At 46.7% G+C, this 20,478-nt stretch overlaps 1 protein-coding gene across 1 annotated transcript in view; it reads right to left on the bottom strand.

Moving 5' to 3' along the window:
* Nucleotides 1-14,459, bottom strand: part of TTC39C (tetratricopeptide repeat domain 39C) — a 95,241-nt gene extending 80,782 nt beyond the window's left edge. Inside the window, exon 1 of the mRNA XM_066578036.1 lies at nt 14,266-14,459. Coding sequence (XP_066434133.1) covers nt 14,266-14,405 — 140 coding nt within the window. The 5' untranslated portion in view covers nt 14,406-14,459. The remainder of the gene's footprint in view (nt 1-14,265) is intronic.
* Between the last annotated feature and the right edge of the window lie 6,019 nt (nt 14,460-20,478).

Below are 20,478 nucleotides of genomic sequence, written 5' to 3'. Positions count from 1 at the left end.
ATGCGGTGCACATCTTGACGTGGTTTTTGCTGCAGATTTTAGCATTTCATCTGAAGGGGTGCAGTCTGCTGTGGACCCGCAGGAAATCATGCAGCACAACTTGCACCAATGTTGTGGATTTTGACACAGTTTTTGTTGTGGATTTTCCATAGCGGAAAATCCGCATCAGTTCTGCTATGCATGAAAACACCCTAAAACTTCCCGGCCACTCGTATGTGGAGCGCCATGAAGCACTCTTTAAAGGGATAGGGCATCTTACCAGGGCACAGGATTTTCTATGGTCCCATTGACACACTCTTCCGTCCTGGGAGGTAAAAGATGGAGCCCTTCAGTTGCAGGAGAGGAAAATCTGTGCAAGGAGAAGCTCTCACTATTGAAAACCGCTAATTAGGCGCCTCATATTCTCTGGAGCCAGGAGTAAGCCGACAAAATGCCAATGTCCCAGCATCCGTGCCACAACTAATAACAATTCTTAGACATTTTTTCTTGGCTTAAGAAGAAGCTGACAAATTCATACAGAGAAACTTGTGAATTATTTATAGGACAAATGTTACAGGAATCAATATACAAGTTAAAGTCTATTTCCCTGAAAGCTACAACTCTGCACCGGCTCCTCTAAGCACAGATAAAGCAAGCGCTGCACTATCTGTACCGAAGAGCAAAGTGCCAGCGGAAGGGGGCACACAGAGGGGTGCCAGGAAAATGTCACTTGTGCCCACGCAGGTACATATGGCAGAAGATCAGCCTGCACATCTATCTGTGTGATTGTAACGCTGATTACAATATCAGAGCAAGAGGAGAATTTATTGGGGAAAACTGACCCCTTGAAGAGTACCCTGTTGTACCGCCTCTAGCTTGGATATAAGATGTGATACGGGCGGGCATGGAGGCTCTAGTACCCTGTTGTACCGCCTGTAGCTTGGATATAAGATGTGATACAGGCGGGCATGGAGGCTCTAGTACCCTGTTGTACCGCCTCTAGCTTGGATATAAGATGTGATACGGGCAGGCATGGAGGCTCTAGTACCCTGTTGTACCGCCTCTAGCTTGGATATAAGATGTGATACAGGCAGGCATGGAGGCTCTAGTACCCTGTTGTACCGCCTCTAGATTGGATACAAGATGTGATACAGGCGGGCATGGAGGCTCTAGTACCCTGTTGTACCGCCTGTAGCTTGGATACAAGATGTGATATGGGTGGGCATGGAGGCTCTAGTACCCTGTTGTACTGCCTGTAGCTTGGATACAAGATGTGATACGGGTGGGCATGGAGGCTATAGTACCCTGTTCTACCGCCTCTAGCTTGAATACAAGATGTGATACGGGCAGGCATGGAGGCTCTCGTACCCTGTTGTACCACCTCTAGCTTGGATACAAGTTGCAATACACACAGTCATGTAGGCTCCAGTACCCTGTTGTACCGCCTCTAGCTTGGCTACAAGATGTGATACGGGCGGGCATGGAGGCTCCAGTACCCTGTTGTACCGCCTCTAGCTTGGATACAAGGTGCGATATGGGCGGTCAAAAGCGCAGCATTTGCAGCCAGATCAGCGGCGGAACCTCCGTCTGAAAGTTCTGACGCAAATGTGAAACTGGACTTACACTATTAGGAAGTTGGAAGATTGGACGACTGAAATGGGACCTGACAACGGTGGATTGGAAGGACAGCAGAGAACTTCGGGTAATATGTACCCCTCTCCTCCTCAGCCCCAGGGAAAGAATTTTGTCCCGAAATCGGAGTGTTGATTTAAGCAGCCATCACAGCGATAACAACGTGCAACCAAGAGTCACTTCAAACATCCACTAAATACCTCGGAGCTGCCTAGACGTCGCAGATACGACTATTACTACATATTACTAACGCCGTCGGTGTAACAGATGGAGAGGTGCTGGTGTTACTAACAATGACTAGACACGGAAGCTACTACACAGACACCCGCACTCCAAGAAGCGTCAGACAAGAAGACCTGCCAGAAAATAACCGCCCACTCACATACTATAAATATGGTGGCAGATAACGTCTTAGAAATAACCCCCTTGTTCTGTTCCGCCCCCTCTCGTTATTCAGTCCCTTCTGCCTTATTAGTGAGATGTCAGCGGCACACGCAGCTAACGACATTACAGTAGGATCAGCGGGCACCCAGATTATACACGGCCCCCGGATCACTAGCACAACCGACACAATGCTAATGCCAGAACAAGCCTATATTTATTAGCACAGTAGGGCGGTGTTAATCTGCACGCCTTATTTCCATTGTTTGGCTCTGTCATAGGAGGAAAACCATCTATAATAACGGAGGTGTCAGAGACGGCACTTAAAGAACATGAACAGCCCCCCAGGGGTCCCTGCTGACTATTACGGGCTTCTGTCAGAACGCCTGGTGTTTTTAATCGGACAAAGTAGTGCAGCACGCTGTGCCATTATGGCTGTCATTTTTGCACCAGAGCTGCAACTGAGTCTCTGACAAAGATGTGAGCGCACCCCGGGCGGCCTGAAGGGCGATGTGCGGCACACATAATGTACGTACGTACAAAAAAAATTGTGAAGGATTGTCGGCTTTTTTGTTATGCCATCTTTGAGTATGGCGGCACTGTATTAGGTTTAATCATGCATGCGCTTTGGAAGGGGCTCCCTACATAATGTGACTTTAGGGCTTCTTTATTGTGTACAGTAGCGTATATTCTTCATTAGAAGTTTCTGCATACGTTTCTTGATTATACTTTTGCATTTCTTCTACAGCTTTGTAGAACTATTCAATTCTGACATATCTAGTATGGCGGATTGTTTGCTTACTAACATGTTTGCATTGTAACATAGGATTACACATGTGCATGCTCTTTGGGCAAGTTTGATCGACGTGGCACCATTCTTTGGCCCTCCTAAGGCCGGGCTCATACAAGTGTATGGTAAAAGGTTGCATGTATAACGCAGCGTGAGCCGGCACATCGCCACGTATGGCAGTGATTGTGACTGCGCCTGATAGCGTATCTCACGCATACTGTCATTCGTAGTCTTCCTAATTACGTGTTTTTTTAAATTTCCCGCTGTCACATAGTGACATTGCGTATAAATGGCGCATTGTGTATGTGCAGCGTTTTGTATGACCCATATAGAACACTGCATGTAACACGCAGTAAAATAGAACATGCTGCGTTCTTTACACTTGTATTATATGCAGTGAAAAAACCCAAGTGTGAGGGTAACAGCGAATTGTACCGCACGCAATACGCAATCGAATATGCTCATGTGGGCCTGGCCTAAAGCCCTAAGGCCCTCTCACACGAGCGGTTTTTTACCTGCATACCACAGGCCTGTCTCCTGTGCAGGATCACACATCAGTAGGCAATGCCGCGTGCCAAAAATCCCCGTACACTAACTTGGGGTGCATGCGTGCGTCATATGCATGCTGCGATCTTTTTTGTGTGAGCTGTGTGAGAGGCACAACTCAAAGTAATGTAAAGTCTGTTACTGCGCAGTACACACACATCACCCGCGTGTGTAATACATGGTAAAAACCGCTTGTGTGAAAGAGCCCTATTATGGATGGAGAGCGTGTGACCATAGAATTACATTTACCAAGACAATTAATGTATGAATGTATGCAGAGGCGTAACTTGAAGCTCCTAGGCCCCAATGCAAAACCAGTAACAGGGCCCCCAACTATAATGCTTTACTCATAGTACTGGGCTCCCTATATGGTGAAGAGAGACCTTATGGGCCCCCTAAGGCTCCTGGGCCCGGGTGCAACCGCATCCTCTATAGTTACGCCCCTGAATGTCTGTTAAATCTACTCTGGTTATCAACGATTCCCGCGCTCACTTCACATTTGTACAAATACCTTATTTTTATAAAACACATAGTATGATGGATTTTTCTGGTCTTTTGCAGTATATTTCGGAGAGTTTGATTGATATGGCGCCCTCTGACCATCTTGCATCACAATCACTTTATATTATGTGATTACCGGTGCTCGGGTGTTTTGCGATAGTTTGATCCGGATTGCCACAACACTCGGCATGAAGTGCGGGTGTAATTTCTATATTGCGGCTGTCCTCCTGCTCTGATGGAAGGCATGCACTCGGATACGCGCTGCGTGTAGCTTTGGCCGTCTTAGGATGCGCGCCCTTTTTGGGGATATGAATACTGCTACCACCATTTTTGTTTTTTTGGGTTTGCAGTGCTGAAGTTGTCCGGATTGATTCTGCGTGCGCCAAGTACATTCGCACTCCTTCCTGATGTGGAGTGGTATGGGTTAATAGGAGTGCAGCCTGGTGAGCTCATTTACAAGCGTTTGTGTTAAAAGGAATTTTCATTTAATATCTAAAATTGCCGCAAAATGCTTAATAGGACAATCCCTTTAAATGGACCAAACTATAAGCAGCACACAAGTACTGATGGACGTCCATTCCCCTTGAGGAAGCTGCATGTGATATGGCGATACACAAGGGGATGGAGGTTGGTCCAGCTGGATTGGTCGTCTTCCGAGAGCATGCATGGTATTTAGGACTTTTTTGCTACTTTCCAATAGCATCTCATTCTATTCCATTTGGGACTTTTCATTTCTGATGATATCTTATGCACTTTATTATATGTTCCTGTCATTGGACGGTTGATACACTGTGCCGCCCTCGTCAGGAGGTTTATGTTTATCCTTCTAAGTGGCCTGTAATGACAGTTTGTCTTATTGTAGCATAAACAGCGTCTTTGAGCTAAGTGATTTAATGAGTACATGTGTTTACATTTTGGATAAAGGTTATTTTATTTTGCATTACGCAATTTTTTTGGATGCAATCAGGAAAACACAGACCCCCAGCAAGACAATCCTGGCACAGTGCATCCCCCCCTCAGGCTGCACTATAGATCTCGGGCTTAATTATCCATATGGACACTGGCCTAGAAGATAATGGGGCAGTTTAGTATTAAGGGTGCGTTCACACATCACTGGTTTGCTGCAGATTTTACCCCTTCTATTGAATTCAAACTAATCTGCCGCAGATCTGCACCAAAATCCTCAGCAAATTAGTGATGTATGAACACCCTAAAGGGGTATTCTGGGGATTTACTATTGATGAGCTATCCTCAGGATCAGTCATCAATAGTCGATTGATGGGGGTCCGTCACACAGGAGCCCTGCCAGTCAGCTGATCGTCCAGTGCAGCTGGGCCGGGCATCGTCACCGGTGATCAGGGCGGAGGTGTAATAGTTGGCTTCACGCCCGTTGAGATCTATCCCACTCATGTCAAGGTTTTTATGTCCAATCAGTTTTTAGAGAATTTTAATGGAAAGCATTACAAACCCAATGGATGGCACTGACTGCAACGTGCCGGCCATGTAGCCTACAGAAAAACCAATGGTGGACAAAAGCAGCAGATACTATTCTATCCGCACTGGGACTCTGCAGGCGCCCCAGCAGTCAGACCGCCACCGCCTCACATTACAGGCCTTTCCTGGCCATATTAGTCCATTACCTTGCTGCATTCCTAAGGGCAGCCATCATCTGAACTATCCCTCACAATAGTCCCTAAAGCGAACCGACGACGGTTTGTGTGCTTTTGCACAGCGATACTTGTTCAATTTTGCAATCATTAAAAGAATGATTTGGAGCATTTACACGGGCCAAACTATTGTTTAACCACTAGTCAGGGGGCGTCGGGTTATGGTCGCGGGCTTGGATTTGAAATTTCAACTCCTCCCCAACACACTCATTGATTGTCGAGTCCACCGAATGCACATAAATCCATGCGAGCGGTCTTCGAGGGAACTGTTCTTGCTTGTGAGAGGACGCCGCAGCAAGTGTTCCGCCGAAGGCCAAACTAGCGAGAGATGGCAGCAACGAGTGCATCTCCGAGGACGAAAACCAGCCAGAGACTAACAGCGAGTGTTCTTTCAAAGACCCTCAGGGACTATTCAGTCGAGTGTTACCTGCACACATTGATCTGTTTTTGGCAAAAAAATGAGCATTAAGTAGGAGCCAATCAGCGCTCAGAAGGAGGCGTACGCCAAACAAGCGCACACTTCCCTGCAATGTTGTTGGCGAGTCGCTGAAAGACAAACACTGCCTGTTTAAACCAGATGGTAATGAATCAACCAGCGACTATTTTCAGGTGAGCTGAAATGAAACGACTAGTGAATGAATTCGCGTTGTCACCCTGTTAATGGCGGTACCTACACAGAACGGTCACTGACATTTGTTTTATAGAGCGACCATTCGGATGGTAGTTGACATGTTTAAAAGGAAACCCAAGGCCAGCTTCACATGGGCGTATTGGCACGCAAAAAAAAAACAGAGAATAAAACCCACTGATTTCAATGGGTTCATTCACATTTGCATATTTTGCGCACGCATTTCGGTCTCTCACACACACACAAAAAAAATAATAATAGTTTTTTTGCGTATTGGCACACCAAACGGTCCCCATAGAAGTCAATGGAGGGTGCGCAAATGTGCACGCAATACGCAAGGAGAGGTGTGAAACACGGCATAATTGCGCTGAAAAAGGACACCAGGACATAATTAGCCATTTTAATTGGCACGTTTGTTGTGTGCAGATGAACATGCCTTGCGGAAAAGGTACAGTAAAATACACTATTGCACACACAAAATCATTGCGCAGAAACGCTCAGCCTACGCAAATACGAATATGCTTGTGTGAAGCCGGCCTAAGGCAAGAAGTATTGCATCGATACTGTCTGAGGGGGTTAGGAAAGGGGAGAGGTATAGAAGAAGTTATAAGCTACTTTCAGACCACCGCACCGCCACTTCACTAGGCTTAATAGGCGGGTTCTCAAATTCTACGGAAAGACAAGATACCATTGATCTCTGCAGTATTTGATTCTGGCCCAGCGGATGACAGGACAGATTGATATGGGGAGGCGATATGTTACACAACATGACAAGTGACATTGCAGCCACATCATATAGAGACATCAAACAAAGGCAGCCGTCAACACGAAGCCGCATTCAGGAGGCGGAAGAACAAGAACTCGCAGAATAATGCCACCCGTCGGGGCGTCCGGCACGTAATGCGCTTCTGTATGCGCACATTACGGTTACAGTGGATTGTCTCCAGCCATCCAGGCAACTCTACATGGAGGACGCAAGACAGAGGAGGCGTCGGAGGACGGCCGGAGAGTAGTACAAGAAATCATGTGAACTCATCATTTACTATAAAATCATTCTCCCGGGCTGCCCTAAATAATAATAATATTATTGATTTTATTCTGCGCCACGACAGGACGAAGTTAACCGTTCCTCCAGTTCTAAGCAGAAATCAATGTCAAGAAGCTTAATAAGTATCTTACGATGTATCACATTAGCCGCCGGCGCTCCATTCTTGGATACAGTGTAGCGACATTCTCTCTGCAGCTTCCACCTTCAGCAATTTAATCCAAACTTAATTCAATCTGGTTAACTCCTGACAAACTGCTGACTACGACGGACCAATCAGATGACTTCTGGAAAAGACCGTGGACGGAAATACGGTGGCACAGTGCCACTTCGCTCTAGCAGTTGGCGGGGGTCACAGAAATCGGACTCTAACACAGATCGGGCAAATACGAAATTGATTCCTAGATGTGAAACCAGGGAGGTTCACAAAACTCATGGGGCCCCAGAGCACCACTCAGAACTGGGCCCCCTACCCAGCAGGCTCTGGTATACGTCTAAAGAATACCATCACCCAATAGTTACATTCTAGCTCTACGCAGGGATAGTTACTGCAGTGCAGGTACCTCCAGTGATCACACTTGACTACTTCTCTGATTGGCGTCGTCCGTTTTGTTTTTCTTCTCTATCCAGGCCTGGACCACTTTGAAGACTTCTTGCAGTACACTCCGTCCATCCTGCTGCTACTCCCTCCTCGCAGTATGCCCCCCCATAGTAATAGTACTCCCACTGAATATGTGCCCTTTCTGTGACCCTTCTTAATAAGTGTCCACCCAGGGGCAAAACAGTGCCCCTAGTGGCCCTTATTAGTAGTACAGTGGCCCCCATTAGTATAACAGTGCCTTGTCTTCCCTGAAAAACCTCGGGACTTGCAGTCATACTTTAACAAGCAGATCTCTCGCTCATCATACGGAGCCGGCGGGCGCTGGGTTCAGATGAGATCCCAACTCCTCCCCACTATACTCTAGAGCAGGAGATGCGGAGGGGTCCGTATTTCCTCTGCATCCAGCGCCCGGCATCTGGAACCCCAATGGGCGCAGTACTACTGTGAGTGAGAGATCTGCGGGTGGACGAGTGATAAGAACAAAGGTGAGGCCATTCGACCCCAAACCCCCTGCCCTGTGGGCCCCATAGGAGTGGCATGGCCTGCCTACCCTGGTGGCATGCCACCGCCTAAAGCATCCTCAGGAGATGCCAAGAACTAAGCTGCATAAGGACGTTGCTGAAATATATTAAACCCGCACCTAATGTAATGGATTGCAAAGATGTTTACTGCCATTGACTTCTGTCGTACATACATGACACGTGTCTAATATCAGAAAGACTCCACAACAGATTATTGATGCCATTTTTACCATATGAAAAAGGTTCCATTCACATCAACGTCAAAGTGTCCGGTTATAATATTGTTATTAAGCAGCCGCCAACAGTATCTGCTTCAAAAGGACACAAGATTTTGAAAAGCCCTCAATGGCCATTAATGAGCTGCAGATTGCACTACTGTTGCAGTAAAGAATACCGGTAATGCAGTTGGATGGGCCATAATGCTGGTTTAACAACACTTTTGGCCACTATCACATGGCTGAGAAAAGTCACACCAGATTTGTGTGTTGCGAGAAGCACAAACATGAATCCTATTCTTTCGAATGGGGTCATACACACGAGTGACTATTTCTGCATCTCAGAAAAAAAACTGCAGCATATCCTCTCCTTGGGCATTAAAACTGCAGCATATCCTCTCCTTGGGCATTCCCTCAGAAAGCATCACCCATTGTTTAGACAAAAAAAACCCCCTCCTCCCACCACTCAGTGCAGTTGTGATCCACCGGCGAAACTTCGCATCGCATCCATGGGTGCATCGCACGTTCCTAAGCGCGACATGGCACTTGGCCGTCTGAAACTTGCCTTTCAGGCTGACTTTGAACGTGCGAGATTGGGGGTCATACACATGAGCGATTGGAAATTTGGGGGTCATACTCATGAGCGATTGGAAATTTGTATTTTTTTTTTTTTTTTAAATCGCCAAAATAATGGACAAAAAAAATAAAAAATAAAATATTGAAAAAAAAATGTGAGAATGCAAAAATATACCAACCAAAACCACCACTAAAAAGACATATACCAGTCTAAAAAAAACAAAAAAAAGTTTTCCCCCCAAAAAAAGCGTGTATAGAAGAAACCTAACAAGTGTTCACGGGGGCCTAAGGACGCCATTGCACAAGCGCCGTTAACGCTTGGGTAACAATGCTGATTAGCGGGCTGCACCTGTGCTTGCTGGTGCAGCCCAGCAATTGTCGGGAATACGCAAGTGCTATAGTGCTCTTATAATAACACCCTTACACGCAGATGTATCCAAGAAAGTGCCTAATAAACAAGTTTCATAAGTTGCTGAAACTAATGATGTACAGAGGGCCAGAATGTCTCCCGATGTCAGCACTTATAAACCTGTCCCATTGTGTGGACCAGACTGGGTGTTCCTTAATTACTGGGTTTACCTCAATAAAAAGGAGAAGGAATGCTTTCTATGTACCACCCGCTGCTGACTTCAGGACATGTATCAAGAGGAACTACAGCGACTAGTGGGTTAATAGTTTCTAAATATTTTCTTCTGATTTGTGTGCGCCGGCCCTTTAATTGCTGGTCTTTAATATCTGCTCAGTCACTTCTCATTTCACAATTACTAATTTTCACATCCAAACGATACTTCCCTGCGTGTGCTAACCAGCACGCCGAATGCCGTTAGGAGAAAACTCTATGAAGGGGGTCTCCCTTCTCTTCCACAGTGCGGGTCTGTGAAGCTTCGCGTGCGAGTTCCATGCGATAGCGACATATACGGAATTTGCGCCTGTTAACACCACATTGATTTCAATGTGTTTATTCACAAGCAAGTTTTTCTCGTAAGGAATCCCCCATAATTTCCTGCGGCATCTAAAAAAAATTAATAAAAATCCCAATCACATTGCACTCACACGCCAATCGGTTGGCATGCGAGTGCAATGCGATTTTTACAATTAAAATCTACCAAAGCGATCTTTTCATGCAGGAGGAAATTGCAAGTACCTAGCTGTGGGATGATGCATGTTTTTAAGCAAATACGCATCGCGCTCACATTCAGAATCGCAAGTTGACAAGAACGAGGTCAAGAAAATCGAGCAACATTTGTGTGCTGCGAGACGCATGAATATGAACCCCGTTCTTTCGACTGGCATCATATTCATGGAGGATTTGTTTTTCCACATTGTGGTGCGTGAAAAATGAAAAATATATATATTGCAGCACATCCTATCTTTGGGCATTGCCCATTGTTCTCAATGGAGCCGGTAAACACATTGCATGGCTTGCATGGCGTGCGATGCGAGGTTTCACATCGGAAACAATTGGATCGCGGCTTTACCTGAAGTAATGAGAGGCGGTTTAAAGAAAAAACGCCTCGCAACTGCGGGTAAACTGCACAATGATGAGTTTCATGGCCCGATATCGCGCTCGGCCATGTGTAGGAGGCCTTAGAATGGGAAAATCCAGCGATCTTAGCAACTTAGAAGATCTGATCGTTGGTGCTACACTAGGGGGAGAAGCCAGGATTTTCAAAAACTGCCAACCTAGCAGGGCTTTCTCCTACAACGTTATGGAGAGTATACAGGAAAGTTGTGATCAAGTAAAACATCCAGCGAACGGAGATCCTGAGGATGTAAAGAACTGGTTGATGAAAGCGTTCCAAGGAGGATGTCAGGAATCATTCTGATGAACAGGCGGTGCACAGTCCAGCTGAACACACCAGCCGGAGCGCCAACTAGGGGCTCCTTCAGACTGGTGATCGCGATTACTACATGAGAAAATCGGGGCAAAATCACCAGTTTTATACAGGCAATTTTTCAAGAGTTTGCGGTTTTTTACAAGAAAAAGCATCGCCCATTGCATCTGCTCATTTTCTCACGTGAAAGTCAATAACAGTTTCTAAAGTTAAAAACGCATTAAATGAAAATCGCCAGCTCATGCGTTGCGATAAAAAGGAGGCTCCATAGGGAAACATGGGCAATTAAAAAAAGCAAAGCGGAGAAAGATAGGGCAGGCAGCGATTTTCCAAATCTCGCAACATTGCATGAAAACATTGCAGAAGTGAATGAAACCACTGAAAATCATGGGTTTCATAATTCTGCATTTTCACTCTCGCAAGTGTGAAGGCAGCCTAACACGTCCAACCCCACAACTTGTCGTTCCTTAGCACGGAGGGGCTATAGTACAAGACGACCAATCGCAGTGTCATTGCTGTCAAAGGAAAGCAGAACATGAGACTCCAGAAGGCAGAAAAGTGCAAAACTTGGATCCCTGAGTAATAGAAGATCGCCTGCTCAGATTTTTTGTTGCACTATGCTGATGAGAAGGTCCAAATTTGGCGCAAGCAGCATAAAGTGATGAACCCTTCCTGTCAGCTGTTCAGAACATGCTAGTACCTTCATTTAAAGGGAACCTGTTATGTCCCCACGGCACCATAGACTAAGTCATATCCATCCGATGAGGCCGGCGCGAGGCATGAAAATCTGATGCTTTTCAGAGTCCGGTTTGCAGGTTCTCCCATAGACTTCTATAGGAGAGCGCACGCACGGGACTCTGAAAAAGAATCAGATTTTCGTGCCGCATGGTTACATCACCGGGTGACAGCGCTGATTGTGGGAGTGGGCGAGTTGTATAGGTCAATGACATTACAGAGTCCTGCGGTTCTGAAGGGCAAAGGAGGTCCAACCTGCTACTAGTTGGGGGTCTCCACGCAAACGTCTACTTCGGGACACAAGACCACCTACAGTTCTCACTGCAAGTCCTGTGAGCGGACACTGACAGCCGAGTCCATGTAAAGATGACAGCACCAGTGGCATCATCCGCACAGAGCCGCGTGGCAGGCAGGTTTCCCCATCACTACTGAATAATGGCTAGGTCTGTTCTATTTGTCCATCATGAAGAGGGTTTACCAGTCACTACAGCGGGTACCAACGTGGCAACGTACACGACTTGCTGCTCGGCTTAGTACGTTACCAAGGTAGTTGGGCTCAGGTACAAATGTGAGCGGAGAACTCGCAACTGGCACAGAGACAGAACCTCTGGAGGCCACTGCTGGTGGTTTGGAATTAATACACAGCGCAGCAAGGGTTAAAGTGACGTGCACTGAAGTATCATCGGACCTCGTTAAGAATTAGCATTCATGAGATCAAACAAGTGACCCGACGCCGTCCAAAACGCAGACAGCAGCTGGCACAGCAGACAGGTGAGCGCGGCTCCGTTTATCCGCGGCGGCTTGCTGCGCACTCAGGACCCTCAGCCCCCCTTCCCCACCAGCGCATGTTTATTCGTGCACGGATTAGCATAGCGTTTTAGCACAAACTTTGGCGTTTTTTACTATATTTTTTTGGCGCGACCGAAATGCGTAGGAAAATATGTGCATGTGTGAACGAACGCCATTGAAATCAATTAGTTCTTTTCTCAGCGTACGCAAAACCGCCGGCCCTTGGTACAAGTACTGTGCTGGTCAATAATACTCCAACTATTCTCACACGAGACCCCGATCTCCACACCAGGACCACCGCAGGAGCTGTGATTACAAGACGCCCGCACGGACACAACCATATATTAGTCTGCCATCTGCTGCACAGGCCACAATTATACTGGCATCTTGACTGGCACAATGATAGCCCAGATGATAGTAAATACTGGCACGGTGATGACCCACTCTTTTGGCAGTCTGATCAGATTTGACGTTGGCCATGTGTCATTCTAGATGTTACCCGTACCAGCTGCTCTGACAGACTGAATTCACATGCAGCAGGTTCGTTGCAGATTTTTTTGCGAATGCAAATAAAACCCGTGCGTCCGCAACAACCGCGTTCATGTCTGCAAACGTCATTAATTTATATGGGAGAATCGCAGGCATTTCAGCAACAAATGTGCTGCATGCCAACAAACGCCAACTGGTCACCAAACGTCATCGGCGCGACACGGCGAACATGCAGAGGGGCAGCATTTAAAGGGCTAAGACAGAGCTTTATGATTAGTGGGGTCTGAGCTCTGGGACCCCCAACAATCCTGACAATGAGACTAGTGATGGCACCACGCTATAAGATGGCAAGACATCTGAAGGCGCTTTCACCCAGGACAGAATACTTGGCAGGGCGCCGCGGAACACTCTGCTGTGCCGGAAAATCTTCACCGAAATCCGTACGTCTATTTGATGCAGAATTAAAAGTGGCAGCCTTCTGCCACCAATGCCACCTTGCAATCTGCATTGTCCTGCAGATTTTGCCAGCGCAATAATCTGCAGCGTTCGGTGGAATATTCCGACCCGCCGGAAGGAACCCTAAGATATAAAAGTCCCAAGAACTTTTCCTGACGACCTGATAACAACAAATCCAAAACCGCAACGACTGGCGGGGAGCCCAAACATGCAATCACCTCGCCAACTGTGCCTGGCGCCAATAGTCTGCATTACTGTCACCGTAATCATCCCCAAATCCTGAGGACCACAGTGAGGGTGCAGCCATTGTACTGGGATCATGAGGGCCACACAACCTCACACAGCGCTCACCCAGCGATCTAGAGGCATCCTATGGGCACCACATCACTAGGATTGCCATGGAGATAATGTGAAGACCCCCAGCCTCCTACTCCTCCTGCAGGTGATGCCCTGAGAACACCTGCACACTGCAGGTGATGCCCCAACCTGAGGACACCTGCACACTACTCCTCCTGCGGGTGATGCCCTGAGAACACCTGCACACTGCGGGTGATGCCCCCCAACCTGAGAACACCTGCACACTACTCCTCCTGCGGGTGATGCCCGCCCTGAGGACACCTGCACACTGCTGCCCCCTGCAGGTGATGCCCACCCCGAGGACACCTGCACACTGCTGCTGCCTGCAGGTGATGCCCACCCCGAGGACACCTGCACACTACTCCTCCTGCAGGTGATGCCCACCCCGAGGACACCTGCACACTGCTACTGCCTGCAGGTGATGCCCGCCCTGAGGACACCTGCACACTGCTGCCCCCTGCAGGTGATGCCCCCATCATGATGACACCTGCACACCGCTCCCCCCGGCCGGCCGCTCCTCACCTGTATTTCCTGAACAGCTGATCGGACTCTCTGAAGCCATTATTAAGCAGCATGTTGATGCCCACCAGAGCCAGCTCGGCGTCATCCATGGGGTCCAGGCGCTCTGCCTCCCCCTGCCCTGAGCTCTGCTGCTCGGCCATTGTGCGCAGGATGAGCCGTATGTGCCGGGAGCTGCGGCGCCTCCGTCAGTCAGGACAGCAGTGTGACACCCGGCAGGGCGGGCAGAGCCGGAGGAGCTCGTGTGGGGGAGGGGCAGGAAGAGGAGGCCCGTGTCATGGCGGGCTGCTGCTGCCTCCTCTGTGGTAATCACCTGCCGCACACAGGACGGGGACATCATGTCTGTCCATAGTTGTATCGCCTCACATCATATCTGCCCCAGCAGCTGTATACCCATCACCACACAGTTATATCTCCTCACATCATGTCTGCCCCAGCAGCTGTATACCCGTCACCACACAGTTATATCTCCTCACATACATGTCTGTCCCAGCAGCTGTATACCCGTCACCACACAGTTATATCTCCTCACATACATGTCTGCCCCAGCAGCTGTATACCCGTCACCACACAGTTATATCTCCTCACATCATGTCTGCCCCAGCAGCTGTATACCCATCACCACACAGTTATATCTCCTCACATACATGTCTGTCCCCGAGGCTGTATACCCGTCACCACACAGTTATATCTCCTCACATACATGTCTGTCCCACCAGCTGTATACCTGTCACCACACAGTTATAGCTCCTTACATCATGTCTGTCCCAGCAGCTGTATACCCGTCACCACACAGTTATATCTCCTCACATACATGTCTGTCCCACCAGCTGTATACCCGTCACCACAGTTATATCTCACATCATGTCTGTCCCAGCAGCTGTATACCCGTCACCACAGTTATATCTCACATCATGTCTGTCCCAGCGGCTGTATACCCGTCACCACAGTTATATTTCCTCACATACATGTCTGTCCCAGCGGCTGTATACTCGTCACCACACAGTTATATCTCCTCACATACATGTCTGTCCCAGCGGCTGTATACTCGTCACCACAGTTATATCTCCTCACATCATGTCTGTCCCAGCAGCTGTATACCCGTCACCACACAGTTATATCTCCTCACATACATGTCTGTCCCAGCAGCTGTATACTCGTCACCACACAGTTATATCTCCTCACATACATGTCTGTCCCACCAGCTGTATTCCCGTCACCACAGTTATATCTCCTCACATCATGTCTGCCCCAGCAGCTGTATACCCATCACCACACAGTTATATCTCCTCACATCATGTCTGCCCCAGCCGCTGTATACCCGTCACCACACAGTTATATCTCCTCACGTACATGTCTGTCTCAGCAGCTGTATACCCGACACCACACAGTTATATCTCCTCACATACATGTCTGCCCCAGCAGCTTTATACCCATCACCACAGTTATATCTCCTCACATCATGTCTGCCCCAGCAGCTGTATACTCGTCACCACAGTTATATCTCCTCACATCATGTCTGTCCCAGCGGCTGTATACCCGTCACCACAGTCATATCTCCTCACATACATGTCTGTCCCACCAGCTGTATTCCCGTCACCACAGTTATATCTCCTCACATCATGTCTGTCTCAGCAGCTGTATACCCGTCACCACAGTTATATCTCCTCACATACGTCTGTCCCAGCGGCTGTATACCCGTCACCACACAGTTATATCTCCTCATAAAGTCCCCCAAGTCTGACTGAGTGGTCAGCAGAGCCTCCTCCATAGCTGGCAGCCTCTGTAGGACATCATAAGTCCGGATACACACAAGCGTAAATGTATTTATATGCACACTTGCATTGCGTTCTGTGGAATGGGCGTCATGTATTTGCGCACGCATGTGCATGCTTTACTGTACTTTTTGCATAAGTAAACTGTGTTCACACAAAATACACACAATCACGTTCACATTCATTGAAATGAGCAATTACGTTAATTACTTCAATATCTGCTATGTTCGTGCAGGAAAATAGAGCATGTTACGTATTTCTTGTGGCCGCAAACACACATGTGAATGAACTATATGAAATCAATGGGTTCTATAGTCTATGTATTGTGTGTGGAAACTTTTTGTGCTCAAATACATATGTGTGAATAGGCCCTAACTGCGAGGGGATCGGTCCTAGAAAGCATTTCACAGTGTGTGCGCTGCTCAGAAACGTTAAAGGAGTTTTTCAAGTTATTTCTTATATATAGCTCTGGGATCCCCATGCTCAAAACTATGGACTCACCGCAGCGCCAGACCGCAGTTTTGGCAGTTTGACGCTGCAGCATCTAACAGATGACATTGCCTGGCTAGGCCTGGTGACGACCCATAAATCTGAAATGTGGACTTCTAATGTAGACAGTCACTGATGACTTCTCTACCGGCCACCCATTGGCTGCAGCGGTTACATGGGTAAACAACTCACATAACCGATGCAAGCAGAATAAACAGAGCACCGGAGGAGCAGAGCAAGGACTCTGACAGTTCCCAGTCATTGTTACAGGGCTTGTATAAAGAGTCTAACATTGACTTGCAGAAATGCTGCCTTCAAATAGGTGGCGCTGCAGAAGTATTGCTCCATCTCCCTTATTTGCATATTACCTAGAGGAGCATGAATAGCCTTAAAGGTCTCCTCACTCACTCACCTTCTAGTTGCTCTCCCCAAGCAGAAAAGATAGCGTTCCTGAAAAAAGAAGTAACATGTCACGTCTTGTTGCGGATTCTGGCAGCATTTATGTGTCCATACTACAGACGGGTGTTATTTTGACCCGAACTATGATGGTCAGAGTTTGGGCCTGGAGACCCCTGGTGAGGTCGGAGCAGCCGTTTGTATAGAGAAGCATAAATGTGGCTGGAATATGCTGGTCTTTCCTCAGTCTTCTTCCTCAAGGTCTAGTGTAAATGGACTCAACCAGAGCTAAAACAGAAGGGATCTTGTAAACTGCTGTAGGAAGATGAGTAAATCCTTTCTGACAGTTTCATGAAACACCATTCTTTTTTAGATGGTGTGTCCCGCTCTAAAGAACTTTTCGAATCAAGCTTAACCCCTTGAGTGGCACGCCCGGAAAAGTTCCGTGAGGAGCTCCACTGCTCATAGCAACATAGCCCGGAAGATTTCCGGGCTATGTATCACTATGGGAGCTGCAGAGCACAATGACACAAGCTGTGACAGTGTGCTCTGCCTGCACAGACCCACAGAGAACAAAGCAAGGGCTTTGAAAAACCAGCAAAAGATATTGCCGACATGTCGGCAATGTCCTGCTTTGTTTACAGGTTGCCATAGAGACCATCGGCTTGTCAGAAGCAAGCCGATGGTCTCTGTGGCAGGGAGAGCTGGTTGTTAGCTGTCAGAGGACAGCTAGGTACTAGCTCTTACAGCAGAGATCAGAGAAAACCTCCGATCTCTGCTGTGTTAACCCTTTACATGCTGCAGTCTATGTGACTGCAGCATGTAAAGGGCTGTCACTGCAGCATGTAAAGGGCTGTCACCATCGGACCCCGGGAATGTGATCAGGGGTCCTGATGGGTCCCTGTGGAAGTCCCCTAAAGGGACAAAAAAAAATAATTTTTTTTTAAAAATTAAAAAAAAAAAAAGTAAAAAAATTATTACAAAAATAAAAAAAACACTTGTCTCCCTTTACTTTGTAAAAAATCAAAAATACAATCACACATGTGGTATCCATGTGCGTCGTAATGACCCAGAGAAGGAAGTTAATACATTATTTAACCCCTTAATGACATGGCCCCTTTTTTCTTTTTTCCCCATTTCTTTTTTTCCTCCCCCCTGTTTAAAAAATCACAACTTGTCCCGCAAAAAACAAGCCCTTATATGGCCATGTCAATGGAAAAATGAAAAAGTTATGGCTCTTGAGACGCAACTGCAAAACTAGTTGAAATTCAATGATTAGACCATTTTAAAAAACCTGCCCTGGTGGGCACAACAGGGTGGTAGGAAACCTGCCACTCAAGGGGTTAAATGAGAGGGCTGAAACGTTTTCAGCCCAATCCCCATCCTGAAATCTATGCACCAAGTGTTAGTTTATAGGCTCACTTGTCAATTTTCAAGAACATAGCACTGATTTTTCTTTTTTTCACATCACTAAAAGAAGCATGGCAGAGAAAAGTGTGGAATTCTCCAGCATTGACCTGCGAGGCATCATGAAGTTCCTGTTCATGCAGAATAAAACAACAAAGGAAATTCAGTAGTGCATGACTGAAACATTGGGTGACCTGTGCCCATCATACTCAACTGTGAAGAAATAGTGTGTCAACTTTTAATGGGGTGATTTTTCCACCCAAGATACAGAAAGATCTGGAAGACCCATTAGCGTCAACACCAGAAATTGTTGAACGTGTTCATGATATGGCTTTGGAAAATAGCTGAATCTCACTGTAAACAATAGTTGAGACACTGCAGATATCCAAGGGGTATAATTCATGTACAACTGAATATGCACAAGCTTTCAACCAAGTGGGTGCCAAAATGTTTGATCGTTGACCAGAAGCTCACACGAGTGAGCACTCCCAAGGTGATTATGAAGCATTTTGAGGAATCCAGTGCTACATTTTTGGAACGACTGGTGGCTGTTGATGAAACATGGTTACAACATTACGATCCCGAGACCAAACAGCAGCCCTCACTGTGACGGCACTGTGGATCTTCGCAGCCAAAGAAATTCAAGACACAGAGATCAGCAAGAAACGTCATAACCACCATGTTTTGGGATATCCTGGATATTTTATTAACAGACTACCTTCAGAAGGGCCAAACCATCAATGCAGACTACTGTCACTTACTGGGCAAGTTACAATTAAAGGCCACGCATAAAGATAAAAAGACATGTGATAGACATTATGATTATTTAGTATAAAATGTCTATCGATTTATATAACCCAAATGTATTTTGCTGTTGTAATGACTTTTAGCTCTGAGGAGTTTAAAGGACACACACAATCTAATCATGGTATTTGCTAGACAATGGATGTATAATGTTAATGTTAGCTAAGTACATAGGAATTACACAAGTTGCACAACCAGCCTCTAAGAGTTAAAGGGCCATAGTGTTGTGTATATCTGTGTTAAACACTGAGTGTTTACCTAGCCCCCTTCCACTCCTCACACAAGCTAGTTAAACAATGGGTTGCCACATACACAGAAACTGCTTAAGGTTGCCTGCATAGAGGACAGAGTCCATGCCACATCCTGGCTAGTAGAGGGCGGGCAGAGAGGTGGGGGATTCTATATGATCCGACAAATGAGAATCCTATATGTTACTGATGTAATCTGTTGCACGCCCATTAAAGGCGGTTATCATGCGTTATAATAAAAAGCCTGAGCCTCTACACATTGTAGAGACTCTCCCGGTTTTAGACCAGCATTTGTGTCTGATTCTGGTCGATGATGTGTGCACACGATACAATTCGGAAGCGACAAAATACCCTGAAGCCTGCTGGAGAAACCATAATCCAGCACAATTGGCGTCTCCTGGGTGGACCGAGTTAAGAGATTTTGATTTCTTTCATTCTGGAAAAATACAGAGATCGGCAGACGGCACGCAGAACTCAGGGGCCCGAAAATCTACAGAACACGGTAAGATTGCTTTATGTAAATCTACCGATGTGATCTGGGTTCTGACTGCTTTTCTGCCTGTTCCTGATCCAGAGTGATAAATCAATGAAAGGCAGGTAATATAGTTCTTTCTTACTCGGAAAAAAGACCACCGTTTTAACCTGCTTAAGGGGTATTTTGTATGCTGTGACTGTTGTGTCTGAGACGGTTAAACACTGTGTATACAAGACCAAGAGATAAATTCTGTGAGGGTTAATGTGTCAGGAGGGCGGACTCGGCTGTTTAAGTCTGAGGGAACACGCCAGACACTTGCTCCTAGGTAAACTAGTGTGAGGTTAGGAAGATGTATGATACGTATATTTACCTTTTATGATTGAGCGTGTTATGTTCTCATATGTGAAAAGGTATATACGTGTGAAGTATAGCCGTGGTGTGACGGCTGACTCCAGAAACTCTTGGTCATTGAAAATAATCGTCAGTCTCTGTGTATAGCTAAAATGTCCTGTCTAGACGGTGGGTTGATATAAAGGTAGATGAGATATATACCTTGAGCCGTTGTGGGTATTCTCCAGTAATCCCGTCTGTTTGGTATTATAGAAAGAATGTGCAGTGTTTA

The sequence above is a fragment of the Eleutherodactylus coqui genome, chromosome 9 (genome assembly GCF_035609145.1).
Source record: "Eleutherodactylus coqui strain aEleCoq1 chromosome 9, aEleCoq1.hap1, whole genome shotgun sequence".
Taxonomy (NCBI): domain Eukaryota; kingdom Metazoa; phylum Chordata; class Amphibia; order Anura; family Eleutherodactylidae; genus Eleutherodactylus; species Eleutherodactylus coqui.
This window is presented reverse-complemented; position numbering and strand designations above follow the sequence as displayed.